The 19,114-nt window shown below is 31.2% G+C and overlaps 2 protein-coding genes across 2 annotated transcripts; one reads left to right on the top strand and one right to left on the bottom strand.

Moving 5' to 3' along the window:
* The first annotated feature begins 4,990 nt into the window (after nucleotides 1–4,990).
* LOC113391089 (zinc finger protein 525-like) lies at nucleotides 4,991–6,124 on the top strand. The gene has a single exon (XM_026627059.1). It carries the CDS (start codon nucleotides 4,991–4,993, stop codon nucleotides 6,122–6,124), a length of 1,134 nt encoding a protein of 377 aa, XP_026482844.1.
* An 8,997-nt stretch (nucleotides 6,125–15,121) lies between these two features.
* On the bottom strand, nucleotides 15,122–16,021 carry LOC113391088 (zinc finger protein 595-like). Its single transcript, XM_026627058.1, has one exon. The coding sequence runs from the start codon at nucleotides 16,019–16,021 to the stop codon at nucleotides 15,122–15,124; it is 900 nt and encodes a 299-aa protein (XP_026482843.1).
* Nucleotides 16,022–19,114: the final 3,093 nt, after the last annotated feature.

The raw sequence follows: 19,114 nt of genomic DNA, 5'->3' as shown, positions 1-19,114 counted from the left end.
CGTTTTTGGGCGCACGAATCAACCGATATGAATAGTTCAAAAAAACATTCGATTCCTACTGACGGGAGGACGTGCTGATCAATTTTTGGCAAAGACAAGTCCATTTCGCTGCAGATAATAGAAATCGAGTTTTTGAGAGCGCGGAGCATCCGATTTGAATGATTCAGAAACATTCAATTCGTAATTATGGGGAGAAGTGTTGATAGTTTTTTGACAAAGACAGGTCCCGCCGTTTCGGAGAAACATAGTAAAATAAGCAAAAAAATGCGGTTTTTGAAAAGCATCCGAAAGAATGACTTGCACAAACTGCCATTTTTTGTACATTTAGCTATGTATCTCCAAAACGGCTCAACTTGCTTTGCCAAAAACCAATCACCACTTCTCACGATCATTATAAATTGAAAGGATTTTGGATCATTCAAATCGGATACTCCGTTCTCACAAAAACTGATTTTTTTTTATTATATCCTGATTAGTTTTAGCAAAAAAGGTCGAGCCGTTTCGAGGATATAAAAAAGCAGATTGCAGAAAATAAAAATTGAGTTTTTGAGAGAATGGAGTATCCGATTTGAATGACCCAAAAAACATTCAATTCGTAATGATCGGGTAAAGATTTGGTCCAGCCGTTTCGGAGATTCAGAGCCAAATACGCAAAAAATGCAGTTTTTGAGAAAACTAAGCATCCGATTTGAATGATTCAAATTCAAATGATTCTGCTTGTGTTAACAAAACAATTGCTTTTGAGGCTTTTTTTCATTTTTTCTCAAAATTTAATTAATTTTTCCAAAATTTTGTTTTGTTCATCGTAAATAATTGGGTTTTTAATTTTAATTCTGGCTTAGAACTTTCTAAATCTCACTTATATACTTTAAATAAATAATTTAAACCTTGCAATTCAGTTTATATAATTCTTATAAATAATCTTGCAGTGTTTATATTAATCTAATTTATTTGAAAACATTTAATATTCCTCGAACATTTTGTTACGGTACGGGAAGTTCCATCAATTTGCCTTAAGGCACGATGCCATACAAACTACTAGTTCTATTTTTGGAGCATATATATTATATATATATATATATATATATATATTGTTGTACACCCCTGATATTACAAGTTGCTAACCACTGTCATAATATTAGATTCCTAACAAGTCCAGACTGAAATCTTAGAACCCCTGAGCTTTAGCTGATATTAACGGTTCATATTAACTTTTCTCAGACTATTGCGTAGTAGCTGACATTACACATTCTCTCACGAAATCATAAATCTATACGTCGACAAATCTCAGCAAGATCATATTATCGACATTCCGCCTAGTTAACAATTCTCACCAAGTTCGCATGAATAACATTTTGTTTATCAGCTAAATTCATTACTTGTCCCTTTTCGTTGCATAGAATATTCGAGACAAATCCCCACTACGTTTCAAAGGATTTTAGTTTTAAATAATTACGAAATAAATCAGTCTTAATCTGTCGGTCGCCGGGCAACACTTCTCTTCCAATACTTCCGAGTTCCTTGTACTAAAGTGAAATAAAGTGAAGTTTTTGAAATAGTATTTTCATTATCAATCTCAAGTATTTTCAGCAAGTAAGTTTCAGGAACTCCGGAAGGTCCAGAGCAACAACACCGATTTGCATATAGCGGCGCCAACAGCTCTTTCTGTTCATCAACGCGGTGCCCAACATATATATATATATATATATACATACATACATACATACATACTAGCAAACCCGACGAACTCCGTTTCGCCACCAGATGGTTTCGTGAGAAATATGAAGAAATTTTTGAAGTAAAACTTCTTTAGGCGCGATATGGGTGTAAAAATTTCTTTAGGCTACACGGGTGTAAATCCGTACAAATGCAACGAAAACGCCAACATGAAGTTGAACACTACGACGCCGTAAGCGCTGATGTCGCGAGTATCCACTCCCGTCATGTCATGCGTAAGTCGAGCGCTAAACCCTGTATGAACTTGCATTAATTGAATCACGTTTTTTATGTTATGTCCTCATGTAATAAGACTTTCCTTAGAGAATAAATGTGTCATGGAATATAATAAATTTATACTGAATCTCGTTGAAGACAAAATAATATCTACTGCCACGGATATTTATGTAGGTTGCCATGCGACAGATCAACAATCATACATTCGTCAGCAGGTTCACAAAAATCGGTTATTGATACCGGGGGTTTGCCGTATGAAATAATCTTAGTTCTGAATAAATTTACATAATAACAACTAATATTGATGTAAGTGATGGCTTAGCTAATGGCTGTGTAGGAAAATTAGTGTACATAGAACGTGGCGATAATGATGAACTTCTACGTTTATGGTTTGAATTTCCTGGTAAGATAGTAACAAAATAAGAAGAAAGCTGCACATCATATTCAAACTCTTAATATCAGTAGGACAGCAGTGCCGATTCTCAGGAGATCTTCATCTATTCCAATGAATAGAATAAAATCATATTTGTCAAAAGAAATCATTTTCCTTTAGTGTCTGCTTGTGCACTCACAATACACAAATCACAAGGTGGTACTTTTGATAAAATTGTATATGAATACAATAAAACCATAATCAGCAGCTTCTATATGTGAATTATCACGAGTTACCGCATTAATGGATTGTTCATCATTTCAAAAAATTTTATCATGGAAGAAAACGGCCAGCAGGATTAATGAACTTAAAAACTGAATTCCAAAGACTTTCAATTGTAGATTAATAACACAAGAAGAAAAATTGAGTGAGATAATAAGTTTGAACGACATTTCATTGTTTCCTTTAACTGCCAAAGTTTACGAGCTCATTTGCCTGATCTGCAAATAAAGTGCTACAACGTTGTACGTTTTGTTATTTTCGGAAACTTGGATTAATAATGAAGAACGAATTATATTCAGAACTATTACTGCGTTACTCAATACAAACGATCGGACTCAAGAGCAGGTGGTGTAGCTGTCTATCATTCATGTTCAGATACTCTTCATAATGCGACTCCTATGCAGTTCTTGCGCCAACGATATTACTGGATATTCCTAACGAAATTACACAAGTAGGTGATATTACACACACAGAATCAAACATTAATTATAGTCGTCCTTTACATTTCTCCAATAAAAACATATCAAATATTATTAATTTCTTCATCAGCAGTTACTTCATTTTTCTTATGAGGGTGCAAAACTTTTAAACACTAATCACAACGAGATACCATTAATTCTTGCTGGAGATTTAAATGTCAATTTTCGTTCAGAAGAATCTCAACCATTAATTGATTTTTTAAATAATAAATTTAATTTAACAATGAATAATTCTTCATTTGAATCAACCACAAGATATGGCACGACTATTGATGCAGTTTTCTCCAGAAATGTACATAGTTTACAAAGCAAAATTTATGTCTCTCATTTTAGTTATCACAAACCTATTATATCATATATGAAATATGATAGCAATTAATCTATCGACGTTGTTTTAAACTGTGTTATTGATGTTATGTGATTATTAATAAATGATTTTTAAAATTCAAATATGATGTTTTTTTATTTTTATCTTAATTGCCTACTCATACAATATTAAAAGTTTTACTTCAATCGCGTGTGATTCTTACGCGCACTCTTTTTTGTTTGTTTTATATTTGAAAAGAAAAAATTTGATTTTATTATACAACAGTAATGAATTTATTTCGATTACAAAAATGAAGTGTTTTTCAGTTGAACTTTTCTAAGTAAATGAAAGTGAATCCGCAAAAAATCCGTTTCATTGAAGTGCTCTTTGGTAAACCACATTCACCACATTTTTTTGTTTTTTGATCTGACGTTGAAGGTGCGTCCACACCTAACGAACGAACATAAATGAACGCACCAGAACGAACGGCAACAGCATAGTGTGGATTCTGTGTATGACTCATTCTACATGTATATGCACACTAGCTTCAAAGTGAGTTTAATTTATATCTCCTGGTAAAAGTAATCTATTTTAAATTTAATTTTAAACAAATAGCGTATGCACAAGTACTGCTATATTTATCAATTTGTCTAACTCAGTCTATATTGATGAAAATCCTGACTATGAAAAACAATTAAAAACTTTGTCTTTTTTACTCATGAATTTACCTTTGTCAGTTAATACAGCACCTCCGGATTTTACTTTTTTTTTAATATGCCCGAGAGTACATTAATTTGGGTAGGAGGGATTCTGCCTAAGCCCACATTATTAACAAATGAAATAAAGCCATCTGGAGTGCAATAAATAAAAACCTACTTTCAAATACCCTGGAAACTACCAACGAATGAATCTGAAAAGTAAAACCTAAAGCAATATGACCAATTTCTAACTTTCATGATTTGTGTTTTATAAGAATCAAACTCACAAATAGATTTTTAATAATACTTTTATGCATGTAAATATGATCATTTAAGCAAATATTGATTTAATTTACTAAAGCCTCTTCAAACTTTGAACTTTCTTCATATTTTTCTGATTGAATATCCTTCCTGACTGTAAAAAGTATGCATATTGGTAGTAACAAACAAAATTTATATTTTGAATTTCATTATTCTTACCTCTGTTATTGTAAAATCATAAAAAATAAATGATGAGAATATGTAAGAAATATGAATTACAGCAAATGTCTAACCTAAAAATGCACGTTTTACATCAAAACAAATATTAGTTGACAGCAAATTCAACTCATAAACGTGTCATCCGCCATCCGCCATATTTGTTGGGCACCAATTTGCACTTAAAATCCGCTAGAGGAGAGCTTGCCTGTTCCCTATATGGTTCTCTATGTTTCTACTCTCTCTACTGCTACAAACAAACTCTATGTGCTCTCTATGCTTCAAATGTCAAATAATAAATGTAAATTAATGTTGAGATCATTTATCATATTGAAAATAATTATTGCTTAAACTACACTATTATTTAGCACACAACTATTTTCGTTATTTTTTTCTGAGTATAAGCAGTGAAAATATAAAAATGTCGGAGGAAACAATTATGTCTATGATTGATCAGGCAATTAAAATTGAACCACCACAATATTCACCAGAAGACATTAAACTCGAAATGGAGGATGATTTTGACAATCCCGATGTTATTGTTAAATCTGAATCGTGTTCTGAAGATAATGATACGTGTTTAGAAAGATTTATGAATTCCGAGGTAACAATCGAAGAAGAAGTCAAACAGGAGTTAGTCGAGACATTAACTTATGAATGTGACGTTTGCAATAGATCATTTGCAGAATCAGATCATTTAAAAGAGCATATGGCCCATCATTTTTCCAATAATAGCAAAGAAAGTCATTTCAAATGTGAAATCTGTTACAAAACTTTTGATCGATTAAGTGTTAATATATGCAAGAAGACATTCACGCAAACAGGTAGTCTGAAAAGACACATGCTCATTCACACTGGAGTACAACACGCCCATGAATGCAATATATGCAAGAAGACATTCACACAAACAGGTAGTCTGAAAAGACACATGCTCATTCACACTGGAGTACATGCCCATGAATGCAATATATGCAAAAAAACATTTACAGAAAGAAGTAATCTGAAAAAACACATACTGAGACACAGTGGAGTACGTCCTCATGAATGCGATATATGCAATAAGACATTCACAGAATTAGGTAATCTGAAAAGTCACAAGCTGATACACAGTGGAGTAAAACTGCATGAATGCAATATATGCAAAAAAACATTCACGCAATCAAGTAGTTTAAAAAATCACATGGTAGTGCATAGTGGAGTACGTCCCCATGAATGCAGAATATGCAATAAGGCATTCGCACTATTAGGTAATCTGAAAAGTCACATGCTGATACATAGTGGAGTACGTTCCTATGAATGCAATGTATGCAACAAGACATACACGCAATCAAAAGGTTTGAAAAGTCACATGCTGATGCACAAAGAAGTACGCTCTCATGAATGCAATACATGCAATAAGAAATTCAAACTATTAAGTCATTTGAAAAGGCACAAGCTGATTCATCAACGAGAGCATCCTGATAAATGTGAAGTATGTAAGAAGAAATTTACTCAATCAAAGGATTTGAAGAGACACATGGCACTTCATAGTTTTAAGAGTGGTGGAGATCAATGAAATATATACTTACATTTAAATATTGTTAATTTTTCTTGCATGTAATGGAATGTATAAATAGTATGAAATATCACAACAAAATAAAAATTAAACCGGCATGAAGTGGTTCATTCCGGAAAACGTCAAAACAATCAAAAAAGCAAAAGAAATCAAAGCGATATGATATGATCCAGTTGTCACTTTGTGATTTGGTCAAGTAAGTTTGTAAAGTGGAAGAATTATATTGTGAGAAAAGTGACTTCAATTATTTGAAATCACAATCCATACTTATAATCATTTTAATTTGCTTAATATATATTATCAGAAATGCCATTCTATATTTTCTTTAGTAACAATTATGTTTTTTTTCTCAATTTATATTATGTAAATGTAATTGTTTAAATGATTTTGAATATAATATTGTAATTTTTTTTGTATTTACCAGAGTCGAAGATGTTACATAAAGAGAAAGATATTTTTATATCTTTCAGAAGTTTAAATACAAATATTTATTAGTGTAGAAATGCCTTTTATTTTTAATTTATTCAAAACTCATTATAATCTTTTTTTAACTTCCCGTAGGAGAAGTTCATGCTTACATAAAAAAATCTGATTTGCTAATTTTATGTTTACTCGACGTTTCAAGCCATTCTGAATCGAATGAGACGAAATTTGGAAAAAGTATATGTGTGTGTGTGAACAGATTTTTTGCCGCAAAACAGCTGCATTGATTTCAAAATTTTGAAAACCATTTGATGTATCTCGATGAGGACTATCGTTTGTCAGTTTGTGCGATGATCTGCCAAGCCCTTTCTTTGTAATCGATTTAAAAAAATTAAATGCTGTTCGAAAGATATTGGTTTGGAATGATACTGATTAGTTTTAAGTGAAAATCTACCGAGTCGTTTTCTTGTAATTAACTGTTGAAAAAAAATTTAATCCGATTTTTATGAAACTTTTTTGGCGATATATATCATGGTTTTATAGAACTTACTGATATATTACGGCCTTACGACAAGTAGTTTAATTTTAAAAATTCATCAAAGTTTGAGAAAAAAAGTATTTTTTTCTGCATTCGTTAAATTTAAAATTAGACGATTTTCTTGGTATAACGATAGAGTTGTTGAACTTAATGAACCTACTAGACCACTAAACTCGTAAGGAAACTGGTTCAGTTATAAGCATTGTTGATTTTTGAAAATTTGCTTTTAGAAAATACTCCGAGTTAACGTGTTCGTTCGTTTTCAAAGATGTGTAATAAATCCACTCGGAATACTTTTAATGACTCATAAATTAATTTATTTTTTATTGATTAAGTCGATTATTTACACATATCAGAAAGTTCATGTAACTTGCCTCAAGGCAAAATACCAATACCAACTAGTTTATTTATTAATTTCTTGTAGGATAATTTATAGTATAGTAATCGCAAAAAATCGTATCTCTTTACGTTTCAATACCTTCTGAACATTTTGGAATACCTTAGAAAAAATGAATGTAAGTGAGTGTGTATGTTCAGATACGATTGTTCGTCCACGATTTCGGGCGTACGGATGAATTAAAAAAACATATGATTCGTATTGCCTGGGAGACGTACTGTTTTGTTAAGGTGGGCCACACCTAAGGATTGAACGTGAATAAGCAAGAATTGCGTACCAGAACGAACACCAACGAGCATAGTGTGGCGCCACAACGAACACAAACAAACATGGCGAGCAATGTTACGCAACTTGTCGGTACATCAAAGAAAATTGTTTGTTCATGTTTGTGCAGTGTGAACTCTTCAGCTGCGCCACACCTAACGAACGAACATAAAAGAACGTACCAGAACGAACGGCTTACTTGTTTATCTATGGGCAACAGCATAGTGTGGACGCCACAATGATCACGACCGAACATAAACAAACATGGCGAGCAATGTTCCGCAACTTGTCGGTACATCAAAGGGAATTGTTCGTTTGTGCAGTGTGGACGCTACCACGAATGTTGACAAATATTTTTCTTTTTTGATGTTAAAATGTGCATTAATGCATTAATTTATGTTGTGTTTTTTATAAGATATTGCTGTTATTAAGAAATTTTGTAAATTGGATGACTTTAAATAATTTTGCTCTTTCCCGCCACTTTAAATAATAAATCTGATGTTTCACGGTACATCCTCGAACAAAAAGATTCAAGGCCTCACTGCTTTGAGGCGTTTGTTTGGAATTATTCGCGTTCGTTCGTGTTCCTGTTCGTTCTTCTTTGTATTTTCTTGTTCGACATGTTCGTTCGTGTTCGTTCGTTAGGTGTGGACGCACCTTAACACAAACGAAGCGGATGGTTTTCCAACTCGTGAACAGGCAACGTATAGAATAAACTGCCCATGTGATAGATAATGATTTTCTAAATAATCTGTTTGAAATTTATCCCGCAAACACTAAGCGATTGGCCTTGCGGCTTGTAATGGCAAACGCAAGGCGAACTGCAAATTGCAATCGTTTGAAGTCAAACGGAAGACCAGTCGGAATCATTGATATGTCACCAAAGCTCCAGCAACTTTTGATTGAATGGTGAAATTCAGTGCGTGTACATCATTATTCTTTGCGGCAAGAATTGCTCGTTGACTTGATCAAGCATAATTCTGATAATTCTCACTAATGTCATTACTCGAATTTTTAATTACGGTGCGTGAAGTTCCAGCAGCTTGCATTAAAGCACGATGCAATGCACAACTAATTTTCTTAGCTATAAACCTTGCGGAGCCCGAGACCTTTCCAACGAATGCAAAATTGTCGAAATCGATACGTTGGGTTCTGGAGTTATTTCGTCAGGAAGGAAAACTCTACTTATTTTTATATATATAGAAGATATATTTATATATATATTATATATATATATATATATTATATATATATATATATGTATATTGTATTATATATATATATATATATATATATATATATGTTAAAGAAGTTAGTTTTGATGTTGAGAAATATGAGTAAGTTCTTCAAGGGCATACATCAAATAAAGGGCAAAGATTTAGAAGTTAATCTTTAACATCAATAAGACCATATTTATATCCACTGATGATGGCATAAAATCCTATGTCGAAACGTTTGGAAAAAATTAAAGATTAACTTCTAAATCTTTGCCTTTTATTTGATGTATGCACTTGAAGTACTCATATATATATATATATATATATATATATATATATATATATATATATATACAGTAGGCCCTCGCTTTACACGGCACTCTGGGTACACGGTTCCCATACTACACGGAGCTAAAAATCCGACATCCCTCCGACTACACGGACTTCTTATTACGCGGTATTTGGTCAACAGCCCATAAGTTCGTTGTGCAAAAGGGTATTGATGTAAATTTTGTTATCGACTTTTATCTTTTAGACATGCCTGATTGTATAATAGCCGCCTAAGAACACGTTTGAGCTGACTACTGCGTCGCGCCAATTTTTGAATAAGGTGTCAATGTTCTACATGTCTTTTCGTCCGTATTTCTCCTACTTCAAGTTGTATTTCTTGGTCTCCATACAACGCGATGAAAATGGTGCGATTTGTACCAACTCTGAGTCTCTCATAGCACGGTTCCCATACTGCACTATGTAAGGTTCCATAGAACGCACTACGAATTAGCCTGAATTGTATGTTAAATACGAGTTTCTTATAGCACGGTTCCTATACTGCACGGTACGCACTTGCCGCGTAAAGCGAGGGTTTACTGTATATATATATATAGACAACGTCCTGCATTTTAAATTCGATTGATTAAGTTATGGTTATTTACTTTTCTTTCATGATCTTTTATATTTTGTCTGTAAAATAAGATTAATAGTAATATTACTAGAAATTTAACTAGTGGTGTATGGCATCTATTCAAATTAATAAAGTTTGCTTCCATAATAAATGATTTCTGGCGATACTAGCGCCCCTATCGTGGCAGTCATACAAACCAAACTGCATATGAAATCAATCGTACCAACATTTGGTTGAACAATTTTATGCCATCGGGCAACTCAACATAACGGAATTGCATTGTGGCAAGCCTAAATTCGAGTTTCCCTACCTCTCTCTGTGCTGAAGATGGACTCGTTCATTTACTTCGCCGACGTCATACCGTCATAGTGGCACGCATAGTGTTAACCTTTTAAGAATCAGTAATTTCCTTATTTTCTTTGAACAAAAGTTAAAAATACATCATGATATAAATATAAATTTGTTAATTCTCTATGGTGATGTAAATTTAGTGTTTCATAAAGTACCGGGCACCAGAATAGTAAATTGAAGACTGGACTCCATGGCGTGGTTTGTAATATGTTATACTAATTATATAATGCTGTTTAATAAGCATCTGTTGCAATTAATATTACGTTTGATTATGATTTATGCAAGTGATTAAATTGAATTCGATTGCTATTTCTATTAAAAAAAAATAATTAGCATTTATTATATATGCTAAAATAACTAAAAACGCGTCTTATGCGGGATAACGCATAGTCGACTTAAGGGGGTTATGTAGTACTTAATAATTTTTGCTGTACTAAAATTATCTATAACATACTTTTACTTATATAAACTATATTATCATTACAAAATGGATGCTTGTTAAAGAGTATTGTATTTATAGTATAATATATTATAAATCTATAAATCTATATATATATATATATATATATATATATATATATATATATATATATATATGGTAGAGTTTTTTTGAACATCTATCCATTAATTAAAACAATTTTACTGAAAAAATGTCTTTATTGTCAAACGTTTCCGGTCCTGATTTGACCCATCTTCAGTGCCTACAAATAGTCTAAAAAAAAAACTACAGATAAAACACACAAATTTGATACACCAATTTATATTACAACAATTTTTCTAATAAATATGAAATTAATAAAAATAAAATAAATGGAGTGATTTACAAAGCTCTTCTTGTCGAGGCATGTTTTCCATATTAAATTAATAAAAATAAAATAAATGAAGGGATTTACTAAGCTCTTCTCATCGAGACATGTTTTCCATTTGGAAAAATTTAAGGTTAAGTTCTTGTTAACTTGTTTATTTTTATTAATTGAATATTTATCAGAAAAATTGTTGTAATATTAATTGGTGCATTATATTTTGTTTTTTTTGACAATAGACATTTTTCTTCACTAAAATTGTTTTAATTATTGGATGGATGCTCAAAAACAACTATCATAATATTTCACCGTCTAAGATAACCTCTGGCTTTAATTTATATATATATATATATATATATATATATATAATGTCTGGGGTCTGTGATCAATGAAGGAGATCTATTAATAAATTTACTAATACACCTAAGTCTGTTTTTACACGGAGATTGGTTCCAGAAGAATCCGTGTAAAAAAAAACGTGTAAAAAAAGACATTGATCTTATACAAAAATGGGTGATTTGTTCCTAATCTCTAAAACCTATTAAAATTGGTGAAAAACAAGAATTTTTAAGAACAAGAATTAAATTAGTGCTATTCACATTTGCTTTGACCAGTAAAAATTGTTTGTACGCGCTAAAGGGGAATTCACTTAAATCTTTAAGCTAGTATTCGCAAACTATCGATACTATCGATGGTTTCAGACTTTTTTCTTTCATAAATACTTTTTTGTGATATGAACATACTTCGCAAAAATTTAATTTGACAAAAAAAATTTAGGTACACAAAATTTCAAATCGTGCTAAATGGAATAAATTCGTGTAAAAAAATTAAAAATATTAAATTTTCAAACCGTGTTATATCAAAACCGTGTACAAAAAGATCGTGTAAAAACAGACTTAGGTGTATATAATTTTATGCATTTACGGTCTACCAATGTCTGCGACGGAATGTATACAAAATAACAATTATGAAGATCTTAATAAGCATGAGCTTTTTTCAGGGGTTGGACAAGACTCCATGAAAACAATCTTCAACTTCGAATAAGCTGTATTAGTACAGTAAGATGTGATTTGACACAAGAATTGAATTTGTGCTTAATTCATTCGGAAAACAATTCTCTTTCAGAGACAATATTTTATTGTATTTATATATTTTCAACAGCAATCAGGACACATTAATGGTATGTTTTTATAGATGATTACCCAAATGGTTGTGTCCTATCTCTGGACATAAAACCTAGAACCTCTGATTAGAAGTTCATAGCTCTAACTACTAGGCCATGGAAAAGATTTTGGAAAATCAAACATGTCATATAATCAAACATATTTTTCAAAGACTTTTACAGATCCAGTTACACAGGCACCTCAGAATTTATACCAATGCAAAGATTCGCAAGAAAAATGAAACATATGACCATATTTTTCAAAGACTTTTTCAGATCCAGTTACACAGAAGCCTCAGACTTCATACTAAAATTTTTCAAGGATGTCACATATGCAGTAAAACATTCGTACAATTGTTTGTTTGCTTGTTTATACTTTACAAAATTCATTTTTACAGATGATTACTGAAATGATTGTCCTGTCTCTAGAAATCAAATATAGAACTTATGAATTAGACTCTAACCGCTTGTCCATGTGGAATCCCTCGGAACAAATTTTGGAATGGTAAAATAAAGCACATGCACCTATTGTCCACATTTTTTCAGATCCATAACACCATTTTTATAGATTATTACTGAAATTGTTGTCCCACCTCTAGGAATCAAATGTAGAACCTACTATTTAATATTCGTAGTGTAACCACTGCCCATTGCGAAGACAAAATTTATTCACATCAGAAAATGAAACCTATGTCCATCTTGATCAAAGATTTTTTCAGGTCCACTTGCACTTCATACCAAAATTTTACAAGAAAGTTGCATATGCAATTAAAATATTTATATATTTAAGTAGTTACATGCTTGTTTATTTTTTCCAAAATCTAACTTTTGAATCACATAATTATTCATAATGAAGAGCGCCCTCATAAACGTGAATGTTTATTCCACGATTCACATTTATGAGGACGTTCTCTAGTATGAATAAAATCTGTGTGATTTGATACAGCTTGTTTTTATGAATGTTCAATTGCAATTACAGAAAAGGTACAATTTGAGATTCTCATAGAGATCACGTTGCTAAAAAATCACGTGGGGGAAGGACGAGTTCTAGTAAGATATCACATGTATTTATTTTTTACAGAAATACTATCATTTTCAAAAAAAATACTATTTTTTTCGTAATAAAAATGTGCATGGTGAAGTTTGGGATGGGAAGTAATTTTGGATGTCACCAGGGGGTCCAAACTATTCATCCTTAAAAAATCGATCTATTCATACTTGTTTCTATTGTGTAAATACTGAACCAACCATTTAGTTGTGAAAATTCATTTAATTTTGGTAATATTAATACTTTTACTTACCAAAGGAGATGTTTGTTTTTGCCGGAAAACCAGATTTTTCTAATTTTGTTTTCAAGATGTTATTCTGAATCTTTTGACATTGAGATTGGATGAAACATTTGTGTGTGTATCTATTTGATATAGAAGCTGCCAGATATTAGACCTATCAATTTAAATAAATCGCATACGTTATTGATTTGTAAAAAAAATTAAATATTAATAGTGGTGCGCCAATTACAGGAACTTCCTTTACCAAAAATTTATATTTTTAAAAAAATTTCGATTTTCTTACAACTCTGAATCGATTATTGAGATTTTTAAAATTTTTGAAAATAATCGACCTTATTGAAAAAAATGATTTTTTTATACTTTGAAATATATAGGAAATTGTGAACTTTTTTCAAAGCAATCGCGATACTTTAGCTGCGTAGAAACGAAATATCGAAGCGCGTGGGCGCCGCGTCGCAGTATAACGGATAAACATTGGTACGGAGACCATAGAAATATAAATAAAATTTATACTTATAAGAATCTTTATAAAATCTGATAATTGTATGTGAATATGTCTAATGATCATTTTTGTCCGCCAAATGGCATTTTTTTCACTTTTTATTGGATATCCGAAAACCGCTAAACCTGCCTTTCCAAGTTTCATCAGTTCGTCAATTTCAATCAATTCTTCATCTTGTCAATACAAGTAAAATGTTTTTTGAATTATTAAAATCGGACGCTCCGTTCTCCTAAAAACTGAGTTACCGTTTTTGCCCGGTATTTTCGAAACTGCTCGACCTGCCATAGCCAAAAACTAATAAGCACGTCTCTTTATCAATAGAAATAGAATGTTTTTCGAATTATTCAAATTGGTTGATTCGTGTTCTCGAAATCGTGGACGAAAATTTGTACTCGCACACACACACACATACATCCATTTTTTCTAAGGTATGCCAAAATGTTCAGAAACGGTTGAAACGTAAAGATATATAGAAACTTTCATTTTCGATTTTTTGCTATTACTATGGGAAGTTAATAAACAAAACTACCCTATGGGAAGTTAATAAACAAAACTTAATCGAGTGGAGTTAGTATTAAAGGACCTTATCTCATATGTTCCTGAGAACTATATAAACATAATTACTAATTTAAAATTATTACATGAAGAAGTACATGACATGGATTGAAGTATTCATAGTATAATATGAAATACTTTGAAATGTTTTGTATTAAAATATATTTTAGATATTTTAAGACCATAATTATTTCTATTATATATTTATGTATAAATACAACAAATTATAATAAAAATAAAATCAAGATGTGAGTCAATATTAAATGTTTATATTCGGTTCAATGTAAATTATTAATATAAAATTCATTTAAACAATTTGATAGATAGAATGCATAAAATGCACTTGTATCACAACCTTCTGAATATGAACTTATCTTTTACGTTTTTATCGAAACCACTTATTATGATATGCTGCACTTAATTAGTGAACATAAATGTGGTTGATTTCTAATGTATACTATTTGTATATTATGTATATTTACCATGTATAGATTATTCTGTATGACCTCTAATACCAGACACTTCCGACTGACTGAGATATTCAAAATGCATATTAGTATAAATAAGAAGAATTAAAAAGTGATTACCCAAATGTCTATTCAAATGAATTTTGAGAATGAGTCATTTTGTGTTGCACTAATGATCGTTTTGTAGTGAACACTTCATTGCATATTTCACATTTATGAGCATGTTCTCCGGTGTGTTTAGTTAAATGCACTTTCACCTGGTATGCTCGAGTATACTTCTTATTGCATATTTTGCATACATATTCATGTCCTCCGGTATGTGTTGTTTTATGCCTGTTTAATGTTTGTTTCTCTTTAAATGTTTTATTACATGTTTTACATTCGTAAGGTCGATGTTCACTGTGCACCACTAAATGCCTTTTTAAAGTACTTGCATCTGTAAATCTTTTCTTGCATATTTTACATTTGTGATGGCGTTCTCCAGTGTGAATCTTTAAATGCTGGTTTAAGCTTTGATTAGTTGCAAATGTTTTATTGCATAATTTACAATTAATTGGGCGTTTCTTGTGCACTAATGAATGCTGTTTTAAAGTAACTTGCTGTATAAAACTTTTATTGCATATTTCACATTTATAAGGATGTGTGGTATGAATCATTTTATGGCGTTGTAAGTTTTGTTTTGTTGTGTATGATTTCTTGCATATTTTACATTTATGTGTTTTCAAGTTATGTTTACTTTTACTTAAAACTCTTTCGTTGCATTTAAATGTATTATCATCTAAATTACTTAACATACTGTTTTCTTCTTTACATATGTTTGCATTGGATAGAGCATCTTGCTTCTTAATGGTTTGTTCTTTTATTTCTTCCTGGATTGTGATCTCAGATTTCACAAATACTTCATCATCTTCTGGATAAATATTATAACAATCATCAATTTCTTGTTTCACTTGAACACAATCATCAATTTCTAGTTTTACTTGTGGATATTCCATCGGCTCAATTTTAATCGTCGCTTCTTCAGACATTTTCTTGTGTTTGTTGGTACTTGTAATGTCTTCTTCAAAATTGAGAAGGCGTTCAATCAAATTTATATCTATTACATATGTAATAAATAAGTTTTAACATATATTTATAATAGCTTTGGTCAGTTTCAATTGTTACCTTATATTATTATTGTCTAGGCCTTATTCAATATGCATATATCACATTCTAATATTGTCTAGGATTTCAGCAAACAATTTGACATTTCGATTTAAATCACATTAGCCACGATATCAGAGGTTGGACAACATTAAATCATTGTTCTTGATAGACGAAGAGTATTGGGGATACTCGAAGACGTCCGAAGACTCGCGAAGAAATCGTTTATCGCGCAAAATTCATTCTTTCTGAAGCAGCATCGGCGATACGAAATCAAACTAGTGGTGTATTGCAATCGCGCCTTAAGGCAAATTGCTGGATCTTCCCGTACCGTAATTAAAATCTTGGTGCTGAACCCAATAAAATGTACCCCAAAAGTGTACGCATTACTAAAATTTCTATAAAATGTCTGATAATTTGATGTACATATATCCAATAAACATTTTCGACCCCAAATGACATTTTTTAACTTATTTTCAATAAGAGTTCATAACCGCTAGACCTGCCTTCCCCAAAATTCGATCAGTTCTTCATCTTGTCAATTCAAGTAAAATGTTTTTTGAATTACTAAAATCGCACGCTTTTAAAAACTTAAAAACTCGCCGTTCTCTTAAAAACTGAGTTACCGTTTTTGGCACTTTTTGCCCCGTATCTTCGAAACGGCCAGACCTATCTATGCCAAGAACTAATCAGCACGTGTTCTTATTAATAGGAATCGAATGTTTTTTGAATAATTGAAATCGGTTGAACCGTCTTCCCGAAATCGTCGACGAAAATTTGTATCCGCACACACATATGTGTGTATACATCCATTTTTTCTAAAGTATGTTAAAATGTTCAGAAACCTCTGAAGCGTAAAGATATATAAAAATTTTCATTTTCGATTTTCGGCCCATTACTATAACTACCCTACAGGAAGTTAAAAAAGACTTAACTTAAAAATATTTGAATTACAAAATTTATTTCGTCTGAAAAGAAATTTATAAAATACCTTTTTTTTGATAAAATCGTTTTAGTGAAAAAGTGTTAATGTATAATCAATCATACAGGTAATTAATTCTGTTTTTCCATAACCTTTTCTTAAAACTTTCTAAAACTAATTTTTCAACATTTCTAATATTTTGTTATATAATCCATTTTTATCATTTTCATTTTGATTATACGTGTATAGCCATATTTCTGTACATTGTTTTTTCTACAATTTTATTCATTTTATATAAAAAAAAAAAACACTATCTTCTGCTTTTCCTAACTATATTGTTTGCTTAAATCATATCAAGATCATGTTTCTTGTCAGATGTCCTGAAGATGGAACGTACCTAGTTCCGAAACGTCGACAGTAAATAAAAAAGAAATGGTTTTTTTAAAAAACTTTTGTTTTTTATTACATTTGGATTCTTTGTTCAAAGCTCTATAAAATATTTACAAATGACTCTACAATCTAATATACTTATATTTATATATATGGTTAAAGTTTTTCAGCCACAAGTCAAAAAAAGAATGAAAGAAATTAAATATAAAATCTTTATTAATTGTACGTTTCGAGCTATTATATTAGCTTATTATCATCAAAGTCAAAATAAATAATTTTAATTTATATATATATATATATATATATATATATATATAATTAGGGTGGTCCTTAATATGGACTTTTTCGAATTTCCTTGCTCTTGAGGGCTCAAATGGTTCCAAATTGATAAAAAATAATTCTCTGAAAGTTTTAGCTCTTAATATTGTCGTTTAGATAGAGTGCAATTTAATCAGTTTTGTATGGAAATAGCATGAAAAAAAGTGAAAATTTGTGTCATTTTTTATTGAACATTCGACGGTCTGCAAAAATTTTGAAAATTTTTTCATGCTATTTCCATACAAACTTTGATCATATTAAGGACCACCATAATATATATATGTCCATTCAAAGAAATTTTTGATTGAATCTCGTTTCATGTATTCTTTCATGGGTTTTTTGATTCTTTTTATGAGTTTTCTAAGGCTTTCATGATCACTGTTCACGTCAATGTTTTATCGAACATTTTAAAACATGCTCTGGTACTACAAATTCTTCATCGCATATCACACATTCACGAGAGCTAATTCAGGAGAAACTATTACACAATGAACTATGACGTTTCAATTCTTGTTTAGTTGTGTATCCTTTATTACATATGGCACACTTATGTGGGCGCTCTGAGTGTGCACCGCTAAATGTGTTCTCAAATGACTTAACTGTCTACATGTTTTATTGCATATTCCACATTCGTAAGGGCGTTCTCCTGTGTGAATCATTTTATGTCGATTTAAATTTGCTTTGTTGTGAATGTATTATTGCAAATTTGACATTCATATGGGCGTTCTCCTCTGTGCGCTGATAAATGCTTTTTAATATACCTAATTTTGTGAATCTTTTATTGCATAGTTGACATTCGTAAGGGCGTTCTCCTGTGTGAACGATTTTATGACGACTTAATGTTTGTTTTGTTGTAAATGTTTTGGTGCATATCTCACATTTATAGGGTTTCAAGTTTTGGATTATTTCGTGTTGACTTCTACTTAAAATGCTTTCAAAAGATTTGCTGTTTTCTTCGTTATATATGTTAGTGTGCAGTTGAAGCAGCATCTTGATCCTCAATCGTTTCTTCCTCGATTTTTATCTCAGACTTTAAAAATATTTGCTCGTTTTCCGGACAAATATTATCGCAATCATCAAATTCTTGTTTCACTTGTGGACAATCATCAAATTCTTGTTTGACTTGAGGATAATCGATTAGTTCAATTTTAATTGTTTGTTTCTTCAGACATTTTCAGGTGTTTTTTGCACATTTAAATAAACATAAATAAAAATAGATAAATAAACACAACTTCCATGAATCAATTTGACATTTCTGTTTCGCTATCTTCTCGCAAATTAAGATCAGGTGGGACAACATTCAAGCATTTCAAATTCGACGCGGGTAACACAAACGCGCCAATGTGAA

This window comes from Ctenocephalides felis, unplaced genomic scaffold (genome assembly GCF_003426905.1).
Source record: "Ctenocephalides felis isolate EL2017-DRISC unplaced genomic scaffold, ASM342690v1 CF-g0.4_SCAFFOLD_00845, whole genome shotgun sequence".
Lineage (NCBI taxonomy): Eukaryota > Metazoa > Arthropoda > Insecta > Siphonaptera > Pulicidae > Ctenocephalides > Ctenocephalides felis.
Note: the sequence above shows the minus strand (reverse complement) of the source record. Positions and strands in the feature narration are given on the sequence as shown.

Excerpts from the sequence above, each read along its gene's own strand:
- LOC113391089 (XM_026627059.1), top strand. The coding sequence starts at position 4,991 with ATGTCGGAGGAAACAATTATGTCTATGATTGATCAGGCAATTAAAATT.
- LOC113391088 (XM_026627058.1), bottom strand. The coding sequence starts at position 16,021 with ATGTCTGAAGAAGCGACGATTAAAATTGAGCCGATGGAATATCCACAA.